General features: G+C 37.6%; 3 protein-coding genes across 5 annotated transcripts; 1 reads left to right on the top strand and 2 right to left on the bottom strand.

Moving 5' to 3' along the window:
* The first annotated feature begins 735 nt into the window (after positions 1–735).
* Positions 736–5,178, top strand: LOC107822536 (formin-like protein 1). Its single transcript, XM_016649094.2, has 4 exons — positions 736–2,693; positions 2,785–2,984; positions 3,446–3,690; positions 4,145–5,178. The coding sequence occupies exons 1-4, from the start codon at positions 1,018–1,020 to the stop codon at positions 4,949–4,951; spliced, it is 2,928 nt and encodes a 975-aa protein (XP_016504580.2). The 5' UTR covers positions 736–1,017; the 3' UTR covers positions 4,952–5,178.
* Positions 5,179–5,988: 810 nt separating this feature from the next.
* LOC107803412 (acyl-coenzyme A thioesterase 2, chloroplastic-like) lies at positions 5,989–16,639 on the bottom strand. Of its 3 annotated transcripts, none has more exons than XM_016627126.2 (5): positions 16,109–16,639; positions 8,774–8,951; positions 7,388–7,857; positions 6,767–6,895; positions 5,989–6,388 (listed from the first exon to the last, which is right to left on the bottom strand). In XM_016627126.2, exons 1-5 carry the CDS (start codon positions 16,499–16,501, stop codon positions 6,221–6,223), a joined length of 1,338 nt encoding a protein of 445 aa, XP_016482612.1. In that variant the 5' UTR covers positions 16,502–16,639; the 3' UTR covers positions 5,989–6,220. The 3 variants fall into 3 exon arrangements, with proteins under 3 accessions (XP_016482612.1, XP_016482613.1, XP_016482614.1); XM_016627127.2 differs by having other exon boundaries at positions 7,388–7,789; positions 8,844–8,951; XM_016627128.2 differs by lacking the exon at positions 8,774–8,951 and having other exon boundaries at positions 7,388–7,789.
* Positions 16,640–18,038: 1,399 nt separating this feature from the next.
* Positions 18,039–18,629, bottom strand: LOC107803410 (uncharacterized). Its single transcript, XM_016627124.1, has one exon. It carries the CDS (start codon positions 18,627–18,629, stop codon positions 18,039–18,041), a length of 591 nt encoding a protein of 196 aa, XP_016482610.1.
* Between the last annotated feature and the right edge of the window lie 3,185 nt (positions 18,630–21,814).

Here is a 21,814-nt window from a genome sequence, read left to right as displayed (position 1 = left end):
TTTCCCTTCAAAATTCCACCTTAAACCGAAGGCATATACTCTCTCCGTTCACTTTTACTTGCCCATTATACTAAATAAAGAGAAAAACAATCTTTTTTTTTTTTGCCTTTTTACCCTTATCATTAATTACTAATTTTCAAACTTATTTTCCTGGACTTTTTAAAAGGCTATCATTATTAGGGGTTGTATGGTAAAGTACATACTATATTTATTACTCCCTCCGGTCCACAATAAGTGATCAATTTGCTTGGGGCACACCCTTAATTGAATATTACAGCATAGTTATAGTAGCAGTTACTTCTCTTCTCAAATGTGAGGAGTAAATGACTTTTTAGGGATACATACATAAGGGTAATTTTGGAAAAAACAAATTAAATTTTTTCTTGATTATATAAATGGACACTCATTTGGACCAAAATAAAAAAGTAAATTGGTCATTTATTATGGATCGGAATGAGTATTTCTTAAGGGCGTAAAAAGTCTAAAATGGACAAGTAAAAGTGAATGAAGGGAGAGAGTAGCGGCTATTAATTACTCATTTAAAAAAGCAAATATAACATAATCAAAGCATTTAAGGAACAGATAAATGTAGCTTAGTCGAACATCCTTTACTATTAATATTACTTGTATTGAATAATCTTGTAATGAGATGAATACCGTAAATAACATCATACTCGCCTGACAAATTGAAAAGAAAACAGTAGTATTTACTATTTATAATTGGGGTTGTTTGAGTGCGGAAAATGAGCAGCAGAATATTAGCTGGATGCAGCCACGCACGTACTGCTCCACTCATTTCTCTCTAATTACTCCCTAAATCTCTCCTTTTCTACCTTTTCACACTCTCAATTACTACTACTCCAAATCCATGCAGCAGATGCTGCTATGCTGACTGATGCAGATCTCCACTTTTCTCTCTCTCCTCACAATGCTTCCAATTCTCTTAGCTAATTAGCTACATTTACTCCTCTCTCTTTCTCTATCTTCTCCCCTCTCCCTTTCACACCCACCACCGCCATGTTATCCTCCTCCTTCTTCTTCTTCCTCCTCCTCTTCTCCGCCACCGTCTCCGCCACCAACCGCCGTGTTCTTCACCAACCCTTTTTCCCTGTAGATTCACAACCACCTTCTCCATCACCGACAGGTACTACTACTCCTAAATACCCTTTTGACTCTTCTACTACTCCTAATAACAATAACTATAACAATAATACTCCCTTTTTCCCCTCTTTCCCTTCTCCTCCTCCCCCACCTTCCCCTTCTGCTTTTGCTTCTTTCCCTGCTAATATCTCTACTCTTATCCTTCCCCATTCCGCTAAATCCAAACCCCTTTCCTCCAAACTTATCGCCACCGCTATCATCTGCGTCGTCGCTGCTGTCCTTGTCCTCTCACTCGCTGTATTCTTGCACATCCGCAAGCGAAGAAATCAAGCTGCTTCTACTAGTGATGCTAAAACCCAGAGATCTAACAGCAGCACTCACTTCAACTATTCTAATGCTAATAGTAATAATGGTAATAACAGTAGTAGTGGTAACCGCAGTCATATTCCTAAGCTACAAAGACCATCGCAGACCAGTTCGGAGTTTCTTTACTTGGGTACTATGGTCAGTTCACATGGTGGAATTGATGGGCCCCACAACCCTCCGCAACGTCGTCGTAGCGGCAACGTGACTAGTGTCCCAGCTTCGAGAAAAATGGATTCGCCGGAGATCCATCCATTGCCGCCGTTACTTGGACGGAATTTAAGTCAAAATTATGGGAATAATAATGACAATAATAATAATGCAGATGTAATCTCGGGTAGAACTGAAGAGGATGAGGAGTTTTACTCTCCGAGAGGATCTTTGGACGGCAGAGAAAGTTCGATCGGTACTGGATCGGTGTCACGTAGGGCATTTGCCGCCGTTGAGGTAGAGAATTTTGGTGGTGGGTCCAGGTCCAGCTCATCTTCTTCGTACTCGTCTTCCAGTTCCTGTTCGGGTTCACCGGCTCGGTCTGTATCACTGAGCATTTCGCCGCCGGTGAGTTTGAGTCCGAAAAGCTTAATGCCTAAGTCACCGGAACTGGTCGCTATTCATACTGCTCCACCACCTCAGTATTCTCCTCCGCCTCCTCCGCCTCCGCTTCCGCCGCGAGCAAATTTTGTGCCGATATTAGTCATGGGGAATGAATCTGATTCACCATCTCCTCCTAGTTCATCATCACCGGAGAGATATTCAAGCAGAAGCATTGACTCTTCGCCCCGAAGTTTCAATGTTTGGGATCAGAATCTTGAATCTCCGGCGAGAATCACCAATCAGATACAGCAGATTGAGCCAGTTTCCGTTGCCTCACCACCACCGCCGCCACCGCCTCTTTCGATTAGTATTCCGGCTAGTGTACCGCCTCCGCCACCGCCACCACCATGTAAAAATTGGGATAGTCCAAAAACTCTAACGCCACCAACTTCGAAGCCACCATCTAAGCCTCCAGTTCTTGTAACTCCTTTAAGGCCTATAGCACTTGAAAGTCCAGTATTGATTTCTCCAATGGATCAGTTGCCTTCTAATTCGGAACCCATTGAGAAGAATGAGCAGAAAATAGAAAACGAGGAAACTCCTAAACCAAAGTTAAAGACTTTGCATTGGGATAAAGTAAGAGCAAGTTCTGATCGAGAAACGGTGTGGGATCAACTCAAATCAAGTTCATTTAAGTAAGGATAATCTTAACTCTTGTTGTTACACTTATGTTTAAATGCTCCTCATTTTTTTGTTGGGTAATTAAATATAGCTGATTATTTGCAGATTGGATGAAGAGATGATAGAAACCTTGTTTGTTGTGAAGACTCCAACTTCAAATCCAAAAGAAACAACTAGACGCGCTGTTCTTCCCTCGCAGAGTCAAGAGAATAGGGTACTTGACCCAAAGAAGTCACAGAACATTTCAATTCAGCTAAGGGCACTAAGTGTAACTGTTGAGGAAGTATGCGAAGCACTTTTAGAAGGTATTCTTCTACTCTGTTTTTTTTGGACTTGTAAATTATAACTGAAAAATTACTTGGATCATAGAAATGCCAGTTTATATGTGCTTCTGGTATTAAACAATTTACCTGCATTGATGTTACTTGTATAAATGAACATAGTGTAGACATTCACATTGTCTTAGCAGGTATTGATACGTGACTAGTTTATAGGTGTTCAAAGGGTAATTTGGCATTTGCTCCCTGGATTTCAGGGTATTAATTCTGATTAGGATATAGCATCTCACTTTATTTGATTCTGGTAAATCATATTGGTGTATCTATTCCCAAACCATGTCCACAGCTCTACATTTCGGGTTTTCTGCTGATTGTTGCTCTTTACCTTCAATAAGATGATCCTTTTTCTAATTCTCCTTTTAGGGTGCAAGCATATCTAGAATATATAATGTTTTCGGATTTAGAAATGAAGTACATTCTTTTTTCAGGAAATGCTGATGCCCTAGGGACTGAGCTTCTTGAGAGTTTATTGAAGATGGCTCCATCGAAAGAAGAAGAACGCAAGCTGAAAGAGTATAAAGATGATTCTCCATTTAAGCTTGGGCCAGCTGAGAAGTTTCTCAAAGCAGTGCTTGATATACCTTTTGCATTCAAAAGGGTAGATGCTATGCTGTACATTTCAAATTTTGATTCTGAGGTTGACTACCTCAAAAAGTCATTTGAAACTCTAGAGGTAATTATTTCAAGTCATATTTTGCTTCTAGTTGTATATTGAGTTCTCTAAAAATCACAAAACAATTCCGAGTTTGATTTGACAGAGGAGAGGTTTTTGTAACGTCTTGATGTATAACAAGCTAAATAAGAAAATATGCTGGTACCTATGATTAATTAGACTCAAACATAGCATTCTGTGTTGTTGGAAGGAAGTGCCAATGAATAGGACATCTAATTGTTGGACTAGGGAATAATCATGTATTTTAACTTGAACTGTTGGAACTTGTGATAAACTAATCATGTACTTCTCTCTTGAGCGATGGAATTGCATGTTAATTGAACCAGTTCAAGTATTCATACTATGTTTATTATATGCTCACACAAACGAATAGCAGACTGGGAAGTCTTTTCTTAAGTTTTTATGAGAAGTCTTCTTGGAAATTGCAATCGTTATAAGCTTTGCTACTTGACAGGCTTCTTGTGAAGAGCTGAGAAGTAATAGAATGTTCTTAAAGCTTCTGGAAGCAGTGCTGAAGACCGGTAACCGCATGAATGTCGGGACAAATCGTGGTGATGCACATGCGTTCAAACTGGATACACTGCTAAAGCTTGCAGATGTGAAGGGAGCTGATGGGAAAACATCCCTCTTGCATTTTGTGGTACAGGAGATCATAAGAAGTGAAGGAGCTCGTCTCTCTGGTGGAGATCAAGATCAACAGTCGACCATTAGTGATGATGCTAAGTGCCGGAAGCTTGGCCTCCAAGTTGTTTCAAACCTTAGTTCAGAGCTTATAAATGTTAAGAAGGCTGCTGCGATGGATTCAGAAGTGCTTCACAGTGAGGTCTTAAAGCTTTCTAAAGGGATTGGAAACATTGCTGAAGTTGTCCGATCAATTGAAGCAGTTGGATTGAAGGACAGCAGCATAGAAGAATTTTCCGAGTCCATGAGAAGGTTTATGAAAATGGCAGAGGAGGAGATCATAAGGCTCCAAGCCCTAGAAAGTGTCGCCATGTCATTGGTGAAAGAAATAACTGAATACTTCCACGGAAATTCAGCCAGAGAAGAGGCTCACCCTTTTAGAATCTTTATGGTGGTGAGAGACTTCCTAATGGTTCTTGATCGCGTTTGCAAGGAAGTTGGGATGATAAATGAACATACAATAGTTAGTTCTGCCCACAAGTTTCCAGTTCCAGTAAATCCAACTCTACAACCAGCCATTGGCGGGTTGACTGCAATAAGGCAGCATAGTTTCTCCGACGATGACAGTTCATCCCCTTAATAATAACAATATTAGCTTATAGCAGGCAGAACCCTAGATTTTTGTTTATGGCCAAAACCAATGTAATCTACTACTATAAAGGCCACTAGGAGTTTGTCTGAGACTGTGCCTGCCTTTAAGGTACATTTAATGTTTTTTTTTTAAATTTTGTATTTATATAGTTCATTGTACAAGTTCTGGAAATGTATCCATTCCGATAGATATATAAAGAGCAGTTCTTTAGCAAATATCGAAAGCGTGTCGCCAGAAACATTTTATGTTTTAAGTTTGTAAGATCAGAGCCTCCAAATCAAGAATGCAGGAATTGGCGAGTGCTATTTGTAAAGTGAAACATTTGAGTGTTATGGCCAGGGTTGGAGGTGAAATAGGATACCTCCATCCAAAAAAGGAAAGTAACTTTTAAAATTTAACATTGTGAGCCAGCTGTGTACTGGTTGCCTTCAGCTTTATTTGACCGTTGGTTCAAAAAGAACTTACCTTATAGAAGGCAACAAGAAAGCATGATTGCAGGAGAAAGTAACGACATAATGCAATCTCCCCACGGATTTTAGGGAGAGAAAAGCTAGAAGCAGTTGTGTATTGCATAATGAGCAATGATTTTAAGTTATATTTACTTACAGTGCAAAGTTGTAAGTATAATTCAACTGATTTTATCAGATTATGACTCTATTTTCTATGTTACTATATCATGTTTGCTGTGAAATGTCACTTGTTATAGGTTATATTAATATACTATTGTTAGTGTATAAAACTTAAATTCAAAAACAAATACTCCTAAAAATGCTTTCACCTCCGTTTTGGCAATAATTGATGGCAATTCCCCATTCTACTTGAAAGAAGTCTTTAAATAGCTACTACTAGTATTTTGGAAAACCAGAAAACAATTTCCGTTAAGACTGATATTGTAGAAATGAATTCCAAAAGAAATCACTCAAAATCATGTTAAAAAAAAAAATCTATAACTGGCGATACCTGCCCAAGTTTGCATACACAAATCTTGATGGCTGTAACTTGAAACATAAATAACAGAAGTAGCATTACCAAAGAAACATTTCTATTTAGATTTGTAATAAAAGAGGAATGTCAGCGTATAACTGTCTTTCCTAATTTAGAACTTTGTTCCATCATTCAGCCTCATCTCCTAGGTAAGTTATATAAGTAATCTAGTAATATAAATTACAACACCGGTCTCAGTTTCAATTTCCATGGACTGTCTTACTTACATGTTAAAACTCAAATCGCCATCTATTTAGTTTTGTAATTAGAAGTTCATTTGCAGGTATAATTAATTGACTGCAGATGATCAGCATCCATGCGTTCCAGGACCCTACGGGCTTCCTCTTCTGTAGCTGGAACAACCTTCCGGATCCTGAATTGAGAATTATTGGCCTTAGCCTCTGGACGGACAGTAAATGTGAAGTAGAACCTATTGGATACCTGCATTTCAGGTTACAGAATAAGAGCAGTTTCAGGATTTTGTAGATTGCTACATTAGCAAGAGTAAACTGTTTCTGCTATAGCATTAACTACTCCCGTGGTTTTATTTCGTAAAGCCATTTTTATTTAAACGCAGAGTTTTAAAAAGAAAGACTTTTACTACATACCAAAATTACTCTTAGAACTTGCGGCCTTAAAAACATACCATGACCATTTCTATAATAATAAGTGCATGTCATTAAGAGTAAAATGACAATTTTAAAGTTCAAGAATTTCCAAGTTTAGAAATGTATCATTTTTATAGAACAGACTCACAAAGAAAGAATGCCACACAAAATGTAATAGAGGGACTAGTTTGTTTTAAGAAGTTCAATATACCTCACTAGACCTCTGCTCTGGCCTAGTAACATGAGCAACAACTTCTACATTGATCAGAGGTTGATCAGTGTTCTCGTGTTCAGTGTAAAGTACACATGATTTAAAACGTAAAAAGTCTCCAACATCCACCTGCAACAGGAACAAATGCACCTCTGGAATAAACTTGGAAAGATAATGTTAAAATGATACACTCCTCTCTTTTTGTCACTTGAATGATACTAGTGATAAAGCAACAATTTCCTTTAACATATACTAGTATTTCATCTTTTCCATATTCACATACAAAAGTAGGGCCTTTCTTGTAGCTGGTTATGATTCAACTGATCAGTCATGAAAAGTATTTAGCCCTGGAGGAACAAAGAGCACTTCTTCATTTTCAATTTGTATGTAGCTAACAAGTATTCTGGTGGATTGGATCTTGACATGTCGGTGGTTTTTAACCGTAGGCATTTCGTTGTCCTAGTTTTATTCATGGGTAACAGGTATTAGGTATGCTGGTGATGTATTCTGGTGTTGGTGTGAGACCAACCCTACCCCTTCGTAAAAGAATCGAAATAGCTCCACTATGAATCAAGTTAACAGTGATAACTGAAGAGGAGATGTTCAAGTAAATGCACTTACAGGCCTAAGGAAATTAACATGATCAACCTCTAGGAAGGACGGCATCAGGCCAGCAAAAGCATAAGCCGTTGAAAATGCTAGTTCGAATGCTCTGAGCATCAGGAAACCCCCAAAGATACGACCATGAATATTTCTTTGCTGGGGCTGACAAATCAAAGAATTTTCAAGGCGGGTATCTCTGAGAAGAATGGTGTCCCTATCTGCCAATGCTGGCATGTCACAGAATATTCTACCTTCAGCTAATAGTTCTTCAAGTCTGTTAACTCCCCCATTTTCAATCTCCCTTTTGTCCTCCCCTCTCTTTCTTTTCCTAATGTTATTTCTAGCTTCTGCTGCTTCATAGAGCAGCTTTTCTGCTTCTGTCTCGGGACACAATCGATTCACTGGAGCAGCTTTCCCTGTCTTATAGTCACGAGCAACAAAAATGAAGTTTGCTGTCAGAGCGACTGATTCTGAGGGGTCACTACTCCCTGTAAGAAAATCCTCCAAGTTAAACTGGATTTCTCAAATGTTGAAAGAACAAGTCTATAATTGACAAAGGTGAAAGCATAAAACGCAAAGTTATTTTGTGGGATTTAGTTATCAAATGAATAAAAGATTAACGAGACCAAAGATGAGAAAGACAAGCAAGACACATGCAATGACCAGCAGATAAAATCATTTTTATTTACCACTGTATTCAATGAAGAGTTAGCCGTAAAATGTAAGCCCCTATCTTAACTTTAATAAAAGGAAATTTGTAGCAAGAATGGGAGTCTCGGTGGTGTTGACAGCAGAGATAAGAACCACATGTGAGAAACTGAGACTGAGAGAGATGTGAAAATAGCAGCTTATAGAAAAGGAAACAACACTCTAGGTTATCACTTGTCACAATAATACAAACATTTAGAATATGTGGCTAGGGTTGACAAAGAAGTGTTAGTTTCTATAGGGAGAGAAGATCTACATTCACGAACTTTGCATCAAGTAAAATTTGGGGATGATGGCAATGTTGGCATACTTCAACTATAAAATGCCATGTCTTAGGGGTACAACCATAAAAGTTAAAGACGAAACGATTTAAATAGTATTGTCAACATGAGATTTTACCGGCCGATGCGGACTTAAATAAGAAAAAGCAAGATTAAGTCTCAAAACCAGGTTTAGGCTAGATCGTAACTGTTTTTGAATTTAACATATTCATACACTAGGTACCTATGTATGGTAAACTATGTAAACACTTTCTGGTTCTCTGTAAGTATCAGTCTTTGTCACTAACTTAAAGATACTTTTTTTTTAAAGTATGAAAGTGGTTAACTAAATGATATTAGTTGATACACTTTAGACGAGCAGCTAATGAAAAAATGTTGCATAATTCTAGTAAATGAATTCAGTTTAAGAAAATACCACTTGATGACTGTATAACGTCAAGTTGAATTTCAATTGAAGAAAAGCCAACCCAAATAACTGCACCAACCATTTTCAGATCAGTGTCAACACTGATTGGCTTCTTCAGCACCATTTTATCAACGGAGGCAGTCACCAAATAGAGTGGTCTAGTCATGCTATCAACATCCGAGCAATGCTGATTCAACCAACAAGTTTAGCAGACACATCCCAATAATATATTAAAGTACATAAGCTAGCACTAAAGAATGTCGCTCTCTAAGGAAAAAGTTCCAAAAATCATACAGCGCACAACATTATTATTCCTTAAAAAAAAATCAAATACTAATTATAATTATGCCAAGGCAGTGTCGAAACACAAAAGTAAGGAAGCACATTAAAGTCCACAAGATCCATCCACCTATCTATGAAATGAAGATCTTGTTTGCACCAAAATATAAATGAGAAAAACAAACACTTTAACACCCCACATAGAGTTCTCCACACCCTACAAATTCTACTATTTCTCTCCAAATCAACCAAAAAATACAAGAAAGAAATATTCCATGCTTCTTTCTTTCTTGTTCAACTTTTCTCACCTCCAACTTGCTAAAAACTTTGCCATCTTTTAAGGTAATACCTATAACATATTAAAGAGGAATAGTTGATGTGCATAACTCCACCACGAAGTTAACAGTAGGCGATCCACATCATCACCACTTCTTTTGCCCATGCAGAGCAGTATCATTTCACTACTATGCAATTCCTCCTTTTATCCACATTTGGGTTACAACCTAAATGCAAACACCATGTAGAGAAAGTCACTTTCTTCAGTACCTTATTTTTTCCGTACCATTACCAGCATCCAACTTGTGTGTGACGTTAAGTTTCTGAAGGAATTCTGCAATGTCTCCATTCCCAGTCATGAATGGATCTCCAGAATGAGATATCACATAACACATGAACTGCCTATATTCTTAATATTTTGGCTACCATTTGTTAGTCATGATTGAGAATATATCAGGAAACTTTCTTAGCCAACTCTCCACATCATATATCCAACTAAAATTGAATGCGGTTGTCATTATTCATTATGAATCCAATGAATCTAGAGAATTCTTTCATTCACCTCATGATTCCTTTCCATAGGCATGTGACATGTCCCATCTGAAGTATTAACTTCATTGTAGAACCAACTATGTTGTGACATCTATATTTTCCAAGAACTACCGTCCTCATCATTTCTCCGCATGCAAATCTTGATAACCACTTCTGAATAAAGCATGCTGAATCTTTATTTTACTGAATCCAAAACTTTTGCTCAAATTGAGGCCATGACCCTGTCGCATTCTACTGCAAATATCTCCTCTCTACTGTTGCTTCACACCACAAAAAGTCATGTAAATTTCTTACTCAAGCTAATAGAAGCAAAATGGTGAGCAATAACATGAGTTGTGAACTACCGGCTTGAAAGTGTCGCTTCTACAAGAGTTTTTACACCCCTATTGGAAAAATATTGCTTTTTCTATTCTCCAATCTTCTTTAAATTTTTCGCATCACCAGTCACCACCCTAAGGTAGGGTCAGATAAATGGGCTCAAGTAGAGTGGATGGAGTATAGAGGATTCAAATAGCCTATCTCAACTAGTTTGAGATGGAGGAGTAGATGAATGATAGAAAGTGGGATCATATAAGTTCTCAGGAGATTAGCCACCTTATATCCATATGATAATGTTAATTCTTGTATGGTCTGTGCTTCTCCTATGGGAATATAATCTTACTTCATTATATCTATACATTTTCTAGATTAACCTGAAACCATATACATATTTTTGAACAATAATCATACATGTCTTATGTGTGATTCGCCCAATATCATTTTATCATCTAGGAATAAAAGATGTGAAATATGGATCTTTTCCTTCATTCCCTCGATCGCCACAAATCCATTCAGAAGCCTAAATTTATGAATTGCTCAATGAGTTATACTCAAGAGATGACGAGTTTCCTTGTCTAATGCGTCTATTACTGGAAAAGCCATAGGAGTCCCCTTAATCATTATGGAGAACTTTAAGGTGGATATGTGATAATGTATCAACTTTTTGTCCCCAAAAGCCCATTGTGCAGTAGTATTTATGTAAGAACTTCCTTTTTACGTGGTCTTTCCCATATCTTCTTAGCACGTAAACCATGATCTTCCACTTCTGAGCCTCGAGTACACTGTCTCATTCGAAATAAAACTTGCATCCAAGATTTGTCTTCCCTCACAAAGGCACTCTAAGTAAAAGATTCTAATCCATTACTATCCTATACCTTGTTTATACTATTTTTGCCATGATTTTGTACATGCTCTATATCAGATGCCCCTCTTCTCTTGGGCATCAAAACTATTAAATGATGAACTGAAACTTATCCCAAATGGTCCACAAAAAATGGACATATCTATGCGTTCCAACACATCTTTTTTTTAAAACCATTTCCCTACAATGTTGAAGTGTTAGGGTTAGAGTGCAAACCATCAAACCTTGGTGCCTCATTACCTAAGCAATGACAAAATAACTTGTTTAACCACCTCTTCCTGAAAGGTTTCTCAAGCTCCTTCTCATTCTCATGGCTAATACTCGAGATAGTAACACCATCCATGCCTTGTCTCTAGGCTTCCTTCTTCAGTATGTAGTGTCTGATAATACTGTAGCATCATTTGCCAAGCTCCATTATCCTTCAAGAGCTCGTCTCTGTTGATTTCTATGTTTTAAGGAAATTGTATCTTTTAAGGGCACAAACCATGCATCAGAAGAGCTTGATATTATTGTCTCCCTCTTTTAACCAACTTATGTGTTTATGTTTTCAGCAAGTCTCCTATGTGGGAAAAATTCGTCCCAAGCTATCTGTGATATGTCCTGCTGAATCTTATCTCAATCAGTCACCCCCTTTTCCTTTCAGAATATTCATTTCATGGAATAAGGTTTTAGGTTCTCTTCCTCAAATCCATTTTACTGCTTTCAGCTTCATCGTTGTTAAGAAAATAGATCTTGAAACAACCTCAACTTTAAAAGCTAGCTCACAAGATAAGAATTGAAGACCATATAAGGAAAATATAACTAGTGTGAACTTTTGTCATAATTGCTGTGATTTTACTTTATTGAGCCGAGAGTCTTATGGAAACAACCTCTCTACCTTCACAAGGTAGGGGTAAGGACTGCGTATATACTACTCTCATTAGAGGGCGACCAAATAGGACGCCTCATGCAATTTTTACCTTCACTAGATGTAGAAGATGTTGTTTGGGCTTCTCACTTTTTCTTGACATCTCTAGTTGTTCTATATAGAGAAACTTTCAGAAACCACTATGTTTTAGTGGTTATTAGCTAGTTGTAACTACCATTTATTATATTACTCCTTATAGCTATGTTTTCAGATTTTTTAGAGTGTATTCGATGTATTTAAGCTACTGAATTCATGAATACAGTAGTATTTCTAGGCGTGAAACGGGGGATTACAACTAGACAAATTATTGTATTTGGGTGTGTGAGCACGTGATTTTTGTCTACGTTACAATTGCTCCAAAAGAAATCGAAAAATAAAAACAAATGGTTTTGTTGTACAATTTTTTGAATTTACGTGACATTTTGTTAGTTGTCTGTAGTTTTATCTGTGATTGTTTTAGTTTTGTCAAATAAAAATATAAAAAATATATGTATCGTGTGTAAGTTTAGGATATCGTTCTACTATTAGGAATTAATCAAACCATAATTTAGTTTTAGGAAAAACCACAAAAATACGCATCTTTTATTCTATTTTTGTTGTCATTGAGTGATTTTATTTTAATTAAATGTTAATATGTGTGATAATTGTTGTTTAAGTAGTAATTAATATTAGTATAGTTTTATTTTGATTTTACAATTTAGTTCGGAATTTTATTTAGAAATTAAAAGAAGGAAAAGAAAGGAGTTTAAATCGAAGAAAACCCGGATTTGGGCTCATGTCAAACCAAAGAAAATCAGGCCCAAAGCTATACATTGGCCCAGTCCTTGGCTCAGCCCCTCAGACGAACGAAACGCCGTCGTTTCGGGAGCTTTGATCTGAGCCGTTCATCTCCCTCGATCCCACGGTCCTAAACACGCCTCATAGCCCGACCCGTTCCCGTTTGAGACCGACCCAGTCTCACGTTTTAAACCACACGACGTCGTTCCCATTGACGAAAGGATCCTGGCCATTTATCCCACTTGATCCAACGGCCAGGATCAAACAACCCACCCCGTATATAATTCCTCATCCCTCACCCCGCACCCCCGAGCCAGACCCCCCTCCCCCATCTTCGTCTCCCTCACCTTACCACACTCAAAATAAGCACTTGGAGGACATGACTACTGTGGCTATTTCGGGCCTGATCGGCTGGATAGACCACTGATAGCACCCCGTCGACCCCCTGAACACAGATCCACAAGCCGTGGGTCTCGAATCTTCCCCCACCGTCTCGAATCTTCATTTGAAGATTCGAGCCGGACCCCAACCCATGCCAAACCCCCCCAAATCCATGCCAGGTACTCCCCTGACCTCCCTCGTGACCAAATCAAGCTTGGTTTGGTCCGAATCTAACCAGAAAAACCTGAATCCCAAATCCGCCCTAAGAACCCTAGAAATCCAGAATCCGAGTTTTTGTCCGTTTAAACAAGAAGGTTGGGGTCTAATAGACTTTAATCGAAGTGTTCTCAGTTGAGAACACTTCGATTAAAGTCCGTTCAATCCCAAAAGAGGTTCGATTCAAAATCCGAGACAGGGCAGTAACCCTGGCGTGAAACATGGGATTACAGCTGGACAAATTATTGTATTCGACTGTATTCACGGCGTGAAATAGTGGATTACACTGTTTTTAAATAGAAAGTGAATCAATTAACATAATAGACTCCTAATATAACTCAACAACTCAATTATAACACACAAATTTTGTATTTCCAATTATAAAAAAGATTATCAACCGAAAAACACCCAAAAACATATCAATCTTCAGAGAAATTATATAATACATCTGAATACATAAATTATATTAATTAAAAAAAACATATGAATACATTTATAGAATATAGCGAGACAGTGAATACAATGAAATACATAGAATACATTGAAATACAATACAATGAAATGCAACGAGATACATTGAAATACATTGAAATATATTAACAGAAAATTCAAGTTGCTCAGCCCCCAACTCCATCGTCTTTGTTCAAGAACAACTCTAATGTCGTCTCGTTGAAGCAGCATCAGTATCCAGCCCTCGCTCGCCGTCACCGCTGCCTCCGGTTGCCAACGATTAGCACATAATTACCGGATTGAAGACAAAGCATGTGATGAAGGGGAGAAGAAGAAACTTAGAAGCCGCTCTAATAGACTGCCTCCATCGACGGATTCTTCTCCATCTTCGGAGGAGAAGTCGTGTTCTCCGCCGCTTATCAAAAGTAGAAGCAACAGACGCCGAAGTCCAGTGCTTTCATCTTCAGCCTTGATCCGGTGGAGGAGAAGACATCGGGAAGTAGAGAGAGAGAGAGGGAGAATAGATATGGGGTAGGGGATAGGAGAAATTTGAGGGGATATGAGAAATTTGAGGGGATATGAGAGAGAAAAATAATACAAAGCTTATTTTATGGCTTAAGGGTAGGAGGTGACCATAAATAGATATTTGGCTATAAAAAATCAAAAGGTAGCTATGGAATATAATTTTTTAAAAGGGTATTTATTTAAAATAAATAAGGTATCAACCTTTGCTATAGGAGGTAACTAATCCGATAATATACTAGGAGGGCGCAATATCGAAATATATAACAAGGATAGGTCTGAAAATAACTTTAGGCCTAACTTAAACAAACAACTAATTCAGGATTGCCTAGGAGCATATAAGGAGACTACAATTCATTTCATTGTTGAGAAAATGGACTTTCTCAACCCCAAAAGTCAACCTCAAAGGATGAGGACTGCTCAAGACCATAAACGAACTACATTTCATTTTCTCAACCTATTTGGGACACTCTAGTACCTTACCCTCCCTCCTATCCCCTCCTACATGCCGCACTGAATATTCGGAGCGCGGATAACATTACGAGGGGACCCAACACTGGGTAACACAACAATAAGGATGAGTCTAAATCTGATACCAAGTTAAGTAAATTGACCTTGGGCCTACTCAACCTCAAAAGATAGCACATGAGCTTCGGAATACCCAAGACCATATAAGGAGATTGCAGCTCATTCCATCAACCAATATGAGACACTCTATAACACCACTTTCCCCCTCCGCAACATGTACAAAACTGACATATAGCTCGTGAATAACTTAATATAGGGGGCCCAACATTGGATAACATAACAATAGAGATGAGTCTGCCTCTGATACCATGTTATGAAAATTGATGTTGGGGCTAACTCAGCCTTAAAAGTTAGCTCATGAGGTATGAATTGTCCACAACAATATAAGGAGACAACAACTCACTCCTTCAACCAATATGGTACACCATCAATCGCCGACATGAAACTTGGTAGATGTCCCACCATTCCTTTTCCATTTTTTGACGTCATGCTATTTTACTGACATATTTTCTATTCTGAAACAGTGATGGACCTCCACATTGTAAAAATAATAGGACAACTGTCAGTTGTTGGTAGGCATGTGAACTAAGTCTGGGAATCTCTCATCCTACTCGGTTGATATAAGAACTCTACTAATCCAAGAAGCCATCATCCTGTTCCCCCACATAACCTTGCCAGATGAAGCTATTACTTACACTAAGCTTACAATCCATGCAAATCAATACGTAACTTTGTTGGTGAGGTTGGATGGTGACTGCTCACAGTATATTACAGTTGTAACCCTGATCTTGTTTTGTTGTTTATCTAAGAGAAAGAGCATGTCCTCTGTACAAGGACTTCATCTGCTTAGAGTTCTTACATGAAACAAAGACAGGAAACTTAGTTCAACTTGAACTCTCATAAATATGCAAAATAGGACTAAATAAGTAATTTAGTTGAACTATATTCATAAATAGTTTTAGCCAATGGAATCAGGCATTAAAATACATGGAAACACTGAAAATTTGAACGAAGATAAGCATGTATGTGCAACAGAACAACCAACCTTAGACTTCTAAATTCAACCCATGAAAGTTCAATTTTTTTCTATTTTTAATATCCAAGAAATCCCGGAGGCCAATGGTGAACGGTTCAAAACTCGTGGATAATGGCCTGCCTCTCTACCCTTCTCCACCCCATGAAAAGTTCAAGTGTTATGCAGCAATGCAAATAAAGACATAGAATTAATCAAATACGAAATTGGCACGGATAACACTATCTTGAAAAAGGAATGTACCTTGACAGAGATAGTGCCAGCAAGAGCATCGAGATCTTCAAGCAACTTCCCGATTCTGACCTCATTCCAAGGATCCCTGTACTGTTCCCTCAGTATATAATCAGTGGAGAAATTATAAAGAATTGAAGTCCTGCTCTCTGCTGGGGTTTTCTTAAGCAATTCACTTTGTGGGGGAGCATCAAGTGGTGGATCAAGAAGTCTTTCAAAAATCTTAGACCTTGTTTCCCAAAGAGCATTAGTCACAGGAGAATGATACATTCCTGGCCATAAACTAAGTGGTTTTCTGCTTGAAGAAGAATTGGAGGAATCATTTTGGTCTGGAGAACCCTCAAATGGTGAAGCAAAAGTGGAAACAACACGAATTGTATTTGGAGAAGAAGAGTTAAATTCCATTTGAAGGCAGTAAATCTTTGTTGAAAAATAAACAATTTTGACTGGAAGGTGAGATTGAATTTGGTAAGAGGCAGCTGAAGTTCGGAACTTTGGGAATCCAAAAAGCAAGTCATGAAGAAACTGTTGGAAAAGGACAATTTTGGACCCCACTTTCTCTTTCATTTAATAAGGAAGTTAGGAGTTAGGACAAACTCTTCTTAAGAGCTCTGTAATTAGAGCTAAAACGGCACTTCAGTCCGTATGTTATGTCATTAACTTCACTCTGGTCCCTCAACTTTTACGAATACAACATTTCCACTGAACAGAATACTCGACGTAAAAGACGTTACATAATTAATTAGCAGCCATAGCAGAAATCCAGAGAACTTGACAGATGGGACATCTATCGTTACCGCGTATTCAAGAGGCATAATACGCTAGAGTTTTCTGATAGCTAGGGAAAGAGAAGTTGACCTCTACTTATAAAGAGTTTCTACCTATCGCAGGCCATTTGTTATTGAGCATCACTTATCCACACACATAATATTTAATATTAGACCTTTTATTTATCCATCACTTGGACTACATCACTATCTTTCAAGCTATAAACAATTAATGTAAGTCCAAATTCCAACATTCTCCCACTTGGACGTCAACGTTAATTGAGGACAACAAAACAATGTTAAAACTTTTGAGTTTTGAGAAAAATAGTTTCTAAAAAAGATTTTAGACTTTTTAGTGGCCACACTACTTATATAGCCAAAGATAGAATGACCCATATAGCAATCCGTCCGGTCTCAATGGGGAACACTAACAATGACTCATATAACAATCCATCCTTCATCAATCGTTCAATTCTTTCTTTAGAAATATGACTAAGATGCCTATAACACTATGTTATAATAGGTAAGACATTTTACTCATAACAGATCTTTTGTGGGCAATATTTTCAACATGCATTGCAGGAAAAAAAATTATTCAACACATTTAAGCGATATAGACCATCACTTAAAAAGGCATCAGCAACAACATGTGAATCGTAAGAAATTTTAATAATATTATTATTTTGTTGAATTGAATAACCAGCTTTGTCCAAAAGTGAAACCGAAACTAATTTTCGTCTCATAGACGGTACAAACACAATATTTTCTAAACGAATGCTAGAATTATTTTTAAAAGGTAAAATAACAGTCCCTATAAACTCTATTTTGCTTTGAGTCCATTGCGCACAACAACACTGGCTTCATCCTCTTTTGACTTCCGTCTACTTACTAGATCCTATAACTCATTGGTTACATGAACAATTGCACCACTATCCAACCACTATGAATTTAAAGTAACATGAACAAGACTAGTTTCAAAGCAGACAAAAGCCAAAGGATTACTTGGTTTCTTGTTTAGAGGACGCCCAGCTTTTTTATGACCTACTTGTTTGCAATCCCATCACTTGATTACAACTTGAGGACAAAGAGGATTATGAGACTGACCTTGGTTAACACCGGACTTATTAGTATGACCACTATTACCATCTGGAAGCTGAGACTGACCATGTCTCTTTTTAATGAAATTTGGGTCCACCTTTTCTTTTATAAGAGGGATAATCAGCTGATCTAAACGAACTAACAAGATTCACTACGCCCTCAACTTTCTCCTTTTGGATCATCTCTTCCTCTACCACACAAACAGTAATAAGCTCATCAATACTCCACATATCCTTTTGTGCATTATAGGTTGTCTTAAGTTGGTTGAGCTGCTCAGTAAGGGACCTTAGGAATTGCTGAACAAGAAAATCATCGATAATGGTTACACCTAAATTATTCAGTTTGGTGGCAATGATAACCAATTTTATGATATGATCACGGACACTACCTACAAGGTCATACTTTATGGTATACAGGGAATCAATTAGACTACCTATCTTAGCTTTATCAAATTCTAGGAATTTTTGTCCAATAGCACTCAAGAAATCTTTTGTATTTCCATTATCATCAATTACACCTTTTGTGTGATCATAAATGAATCTATTTATGATCATAAGGCTCAATTTGTTAGCCTTCATCCATTTCTTATACTTAGTCTTTTCATCAGCAATGTTAGTAGTTGTAGGTTCAGTAGGTTTCTGTTCAATCAATGCAAAGTCCAGGTCCATCAAACCTAATATTATTTCAACATCTTGTTTCCACTTTTTGTAGTTAATACTAGTCAGAGTTTCAATGGAATTCAACTAAGTAGTGTCGCACCTCCTTTTTCACATGGCGCCCCGCAAAGGCGTAGGGGGAGTTTTTCTAATTAAAGTACAATCGAAACGGAATTTATTATTTAATTCAGAGTCGCCACTTGGGAGATTTATGGTGTCCCAAGTCACCGGTTGAATTCCGAATCGAGGAAAAGATTGACTCTGTATTACAGTCCGGGAACCAGAAATCCGGATAAGGAATTCTGTTAACCCGAGAGAAGGTGCTAAGCATTCCCGAGTTCCGTGGTTCTAGCACGGTCGCTCAATTGTCATATTCGGCTTATTTATCTGATTTTAATACATGTTGAACTTATGTGCAAATTTTAACTTTTTACCGCTTTTACTATTATTATTATTTTAAAAGAGAATTGTAACGTTATTAAAACACGTTTTGAACCACGTCACATCAATGCACCCATGATTTTGGACACGTTTTAACATCGTTGAGATTTGGATTTGGGTCGCATAAATGCGCACCCGAGTTTAGGGAAGTAATATTATTAAAGGCTCGCCTAAAGCGACTAGTGTATTATTATTTTGGGTAAACCCGTGAAATTTTGCTAAACGGCCCATCCGAAATCTTAGTAATTTTACCAACACGTATAGAGGACCCCGTAGCTTGTGTACTTTTGTTTGTCAAGGCTCATCTCATTCATTATTTTTAAAGGAATTTGCAACGTCGTGGAAATGCATCTCGAACCACGTCAAAATCAATGTACCCGTGATTAGTGACACATTTCGACTCCGTTGGGATTTGGATTTGGGTCACATAAATCTGCACCAGAATTTGAGAAGGTAATGCTATTTAAAGTACGCGCCTAAAGAGATTAACGCGTGGTTATTTTGGAAAAGGCCGTGAAGTTCACTAAGCGGCCGATCCCGAGTTCTAAGTAATTAATACATACATTTGTGAGGGCCCCGCAATCTATGCGTTTCACTAGGCGAGGCTTATCTGGTTTATTTTAAAAGGGCAATCCTAAAGTGACTACATTTCTACTAAGTTCGTCTCTAAAATAAAAGAGAAGAAGTCCTAATTAGTTAATATTATAAAAACGGGCTTCGAGTTCAAGTTCGAGTCCAAACAAAAGGACGAACCTTTTAATTTGAACCCGCTACCTAACTCAAAGCCCCAAACTTATATTATGTTAACTATATACTGAAACCTTTAAATCATGCCCAAATTAAATGGGCCAACTAATTCTACTTGTGAACGAACAACAACCGGTGGGCCTTGAGGTAAGCCCAAAACCGAATGGGGCGTGCCAAGCTGCGTAGGAGAGATCGAGCCCCTGAAGTCAAGCATTTACTTATTCATTTGCATGTCATTAGGTAAGCATCCTGATTTTATAGTGAAAGCAGTACGTCGTTCTATTTGAAACAACTTGAACAAAATAACCACATCACTCTTTATGGGCCAATTTTAACATGCCATGATGTAGCAAATAAACAGTCCTATTTTAGTACAAAACACATGACGACCATTACTAAAGGTTCATTGCAATGTGAATCACTTTCAAATGACTTCACGAAACAAATTACCAAAACTGTAATTAATCTAACTATCCTATTAACCTAACATAAAACTAAATACAATCACTGCTCGAGATCACATGCTTATATACATTCAAGACATATCGAGTGATAATCTAGCTAATAAAGAAATAGTTTCAGTTTATTTATACAGTCATGTCAAATAGAACTAACAGCTGCATTTCCATTTCATCTCAACTTCAACTTCAAATTCGAGCTTACATCAACACAGGTTTTTAGAATGTGTACCTGGATAGGGAATACAATGGAGAAGAAGAAGGAGTGATCAACACAACAAATAGCACAACACAACAACAACAAATAGCAACACAGTGACAGAACAAACCAGTAACAGATTTAAAAGGAACCACCAGAATTCCAGGAAACCCAATGAAACAGTAGCAAACAACCAATAGCAAACACAAACACCCAGTAACTGACCCCAAAAACAGCTTGATAGCAACCAAATATCAATCAAAACACAAGCAGAAACACCCCTGGAATTCAGTAATCAAGAAAAACTCGAAAATACAACTCCACTGTTAAAGCTGAAACTCTTTTTAGTTTCAATGGGATAGCACTAGTTGAACTAGACTAGCTCTTAAAACTCTCTTCCAATTTTCAGAATGTTCAAACCCTTAAGATTTCCCGAGTCTTTTCTCTTCTAAAGCCTGCCCCAAAGAACAGCCAGACCAGACTAAAAAAGGATCCCCCCTAATTCTGTCCAAACCCCTATTTATACCCAAACCTCAGCCCCTTTCCAGCTCTAAGGAGCACTTAGCTAATTAGGAAAGTATTTCTCCCCACTACTACATGTTTTGTTCTCCTTTTAATTCACTTGTTCCCCACTAGAGTATGTTTTTCCCATTATCCCTTGTCCTTATCTTTATTTAAATTCAAATAGGTATGGGCACCTATTTCTTAATCCATTTCCTTTCAACCTTCCCCCACCATTATGTTTTGTTCCCCATTAGCATTTAAACAATTCATTAGTTTAATGGTACTTTAGTACCCTACTGTCAGAACATTCAACTTAAACCAATTTCAAACCTTTCAATCCCAAAATACCCTCCTGAAGTCCCTGACATTACTGCCCTGCCCTAAACCTCTTAATCTGATGGTAGAACTCTATAAGTTATAACCTTAACAACTGATTTCTAACTGATCACTAAAGTACTACAGCTATAACCAATTCACAACCAAATTCAAACAATGATTCAATCAGAATTGAAGCAATATGAATCAAATTATTATCAGGTTATTCTAACATTCAAGCATGTAAAACTAATCGACGACACTTATCCAATCGACTACACGAATTACAACACATACAATCAGTAGCAAATCAGAATCGAACAGGCACACAGGTGGTTCGAGTCGTATTGATAAAAGCAGGGATTTATAATAAAACTTAACTAATCGACAAAACTCATTCAAATCGATTATATAGTTTATCATATACTTGACCATGACCAGAAAAAGTTCGACCAAATAAAAGGTCATTGAAGAAGGACAGAATCAATCGACAAAAAGAATTGAAAAATCAATAAAACTAAACTAAACAAATA

The sequence above is a fragment of the Nicotiana tabacum genome, chromosome 22 (genome assembly GCF_000715075.1).
Source record: "Nicotiana tabacum cultivar K326 chromosome 22, ASM71507v2, whole genome shotgun sequence".
NCBI lineage: Eukaryota > Viridiplantae > Streptophyta > Magnoliopsida > Solanales > Solanaceae > Nicotiana > Nicotiana tabacum.
The sequence above is the reverse complement of the archived record's forward strand: the minus strand, read 5'-3'. Positions and strand labels throughout refer to the sequence as shown.

Bases quoted from the DNA above. Each gene is read 5' to 3' on its own strand.
- LOC107822536 (XM_016649094.2), top strand. From the start codon at position 1,018: ATGTTATCCTCCTCCTTCTTCTTCTTCCTCCTCCTCTTCTCCGCCACC. The intron at 2,985-3,445 runs GTATTCTTCTAC...TTCTTTTTTCAG, and splicing joins ATGCGAAGCACTTTTAGAAG to GAAATGCTGATGCCCTAGGG. The intron at 3,691-4,144 runs GTAATTATTTCA...GCTACTTGACAG, and splicing joins AGTCATTTGAAACTCTAGAG to GCTTCTTGTGAAGAGCTGAG.
- LOC107803410 (XM_016627124.1), bottom strand. From the start codon at position 18,629: ATGGACCTGGACTTTGCATTGATTGAACAGAAACCTACTGAACCTACA.
- LOC107803412 (XM_016627126.2), bottom strand. From the start codon at position 16,501: ATGGAATTTAACTCTTCTTCTCCAAATACAATTCGTGTTGTTTCCACT. The intron at 8,952-16,108 runs GTACATTCCTTT...TGGTTGAATCAG, and splicing joins CTGGCACTATCTCTGTCAAG to CATTGCTCGGATGTTGATAG. The intron at 6,389-6,766 runs GTATATTGAACT...CCTGAAATGCAG, and splicing joins CAGAGCAGAGGTCTAGTGAG to GTATCCAATAGGTTCTACTT.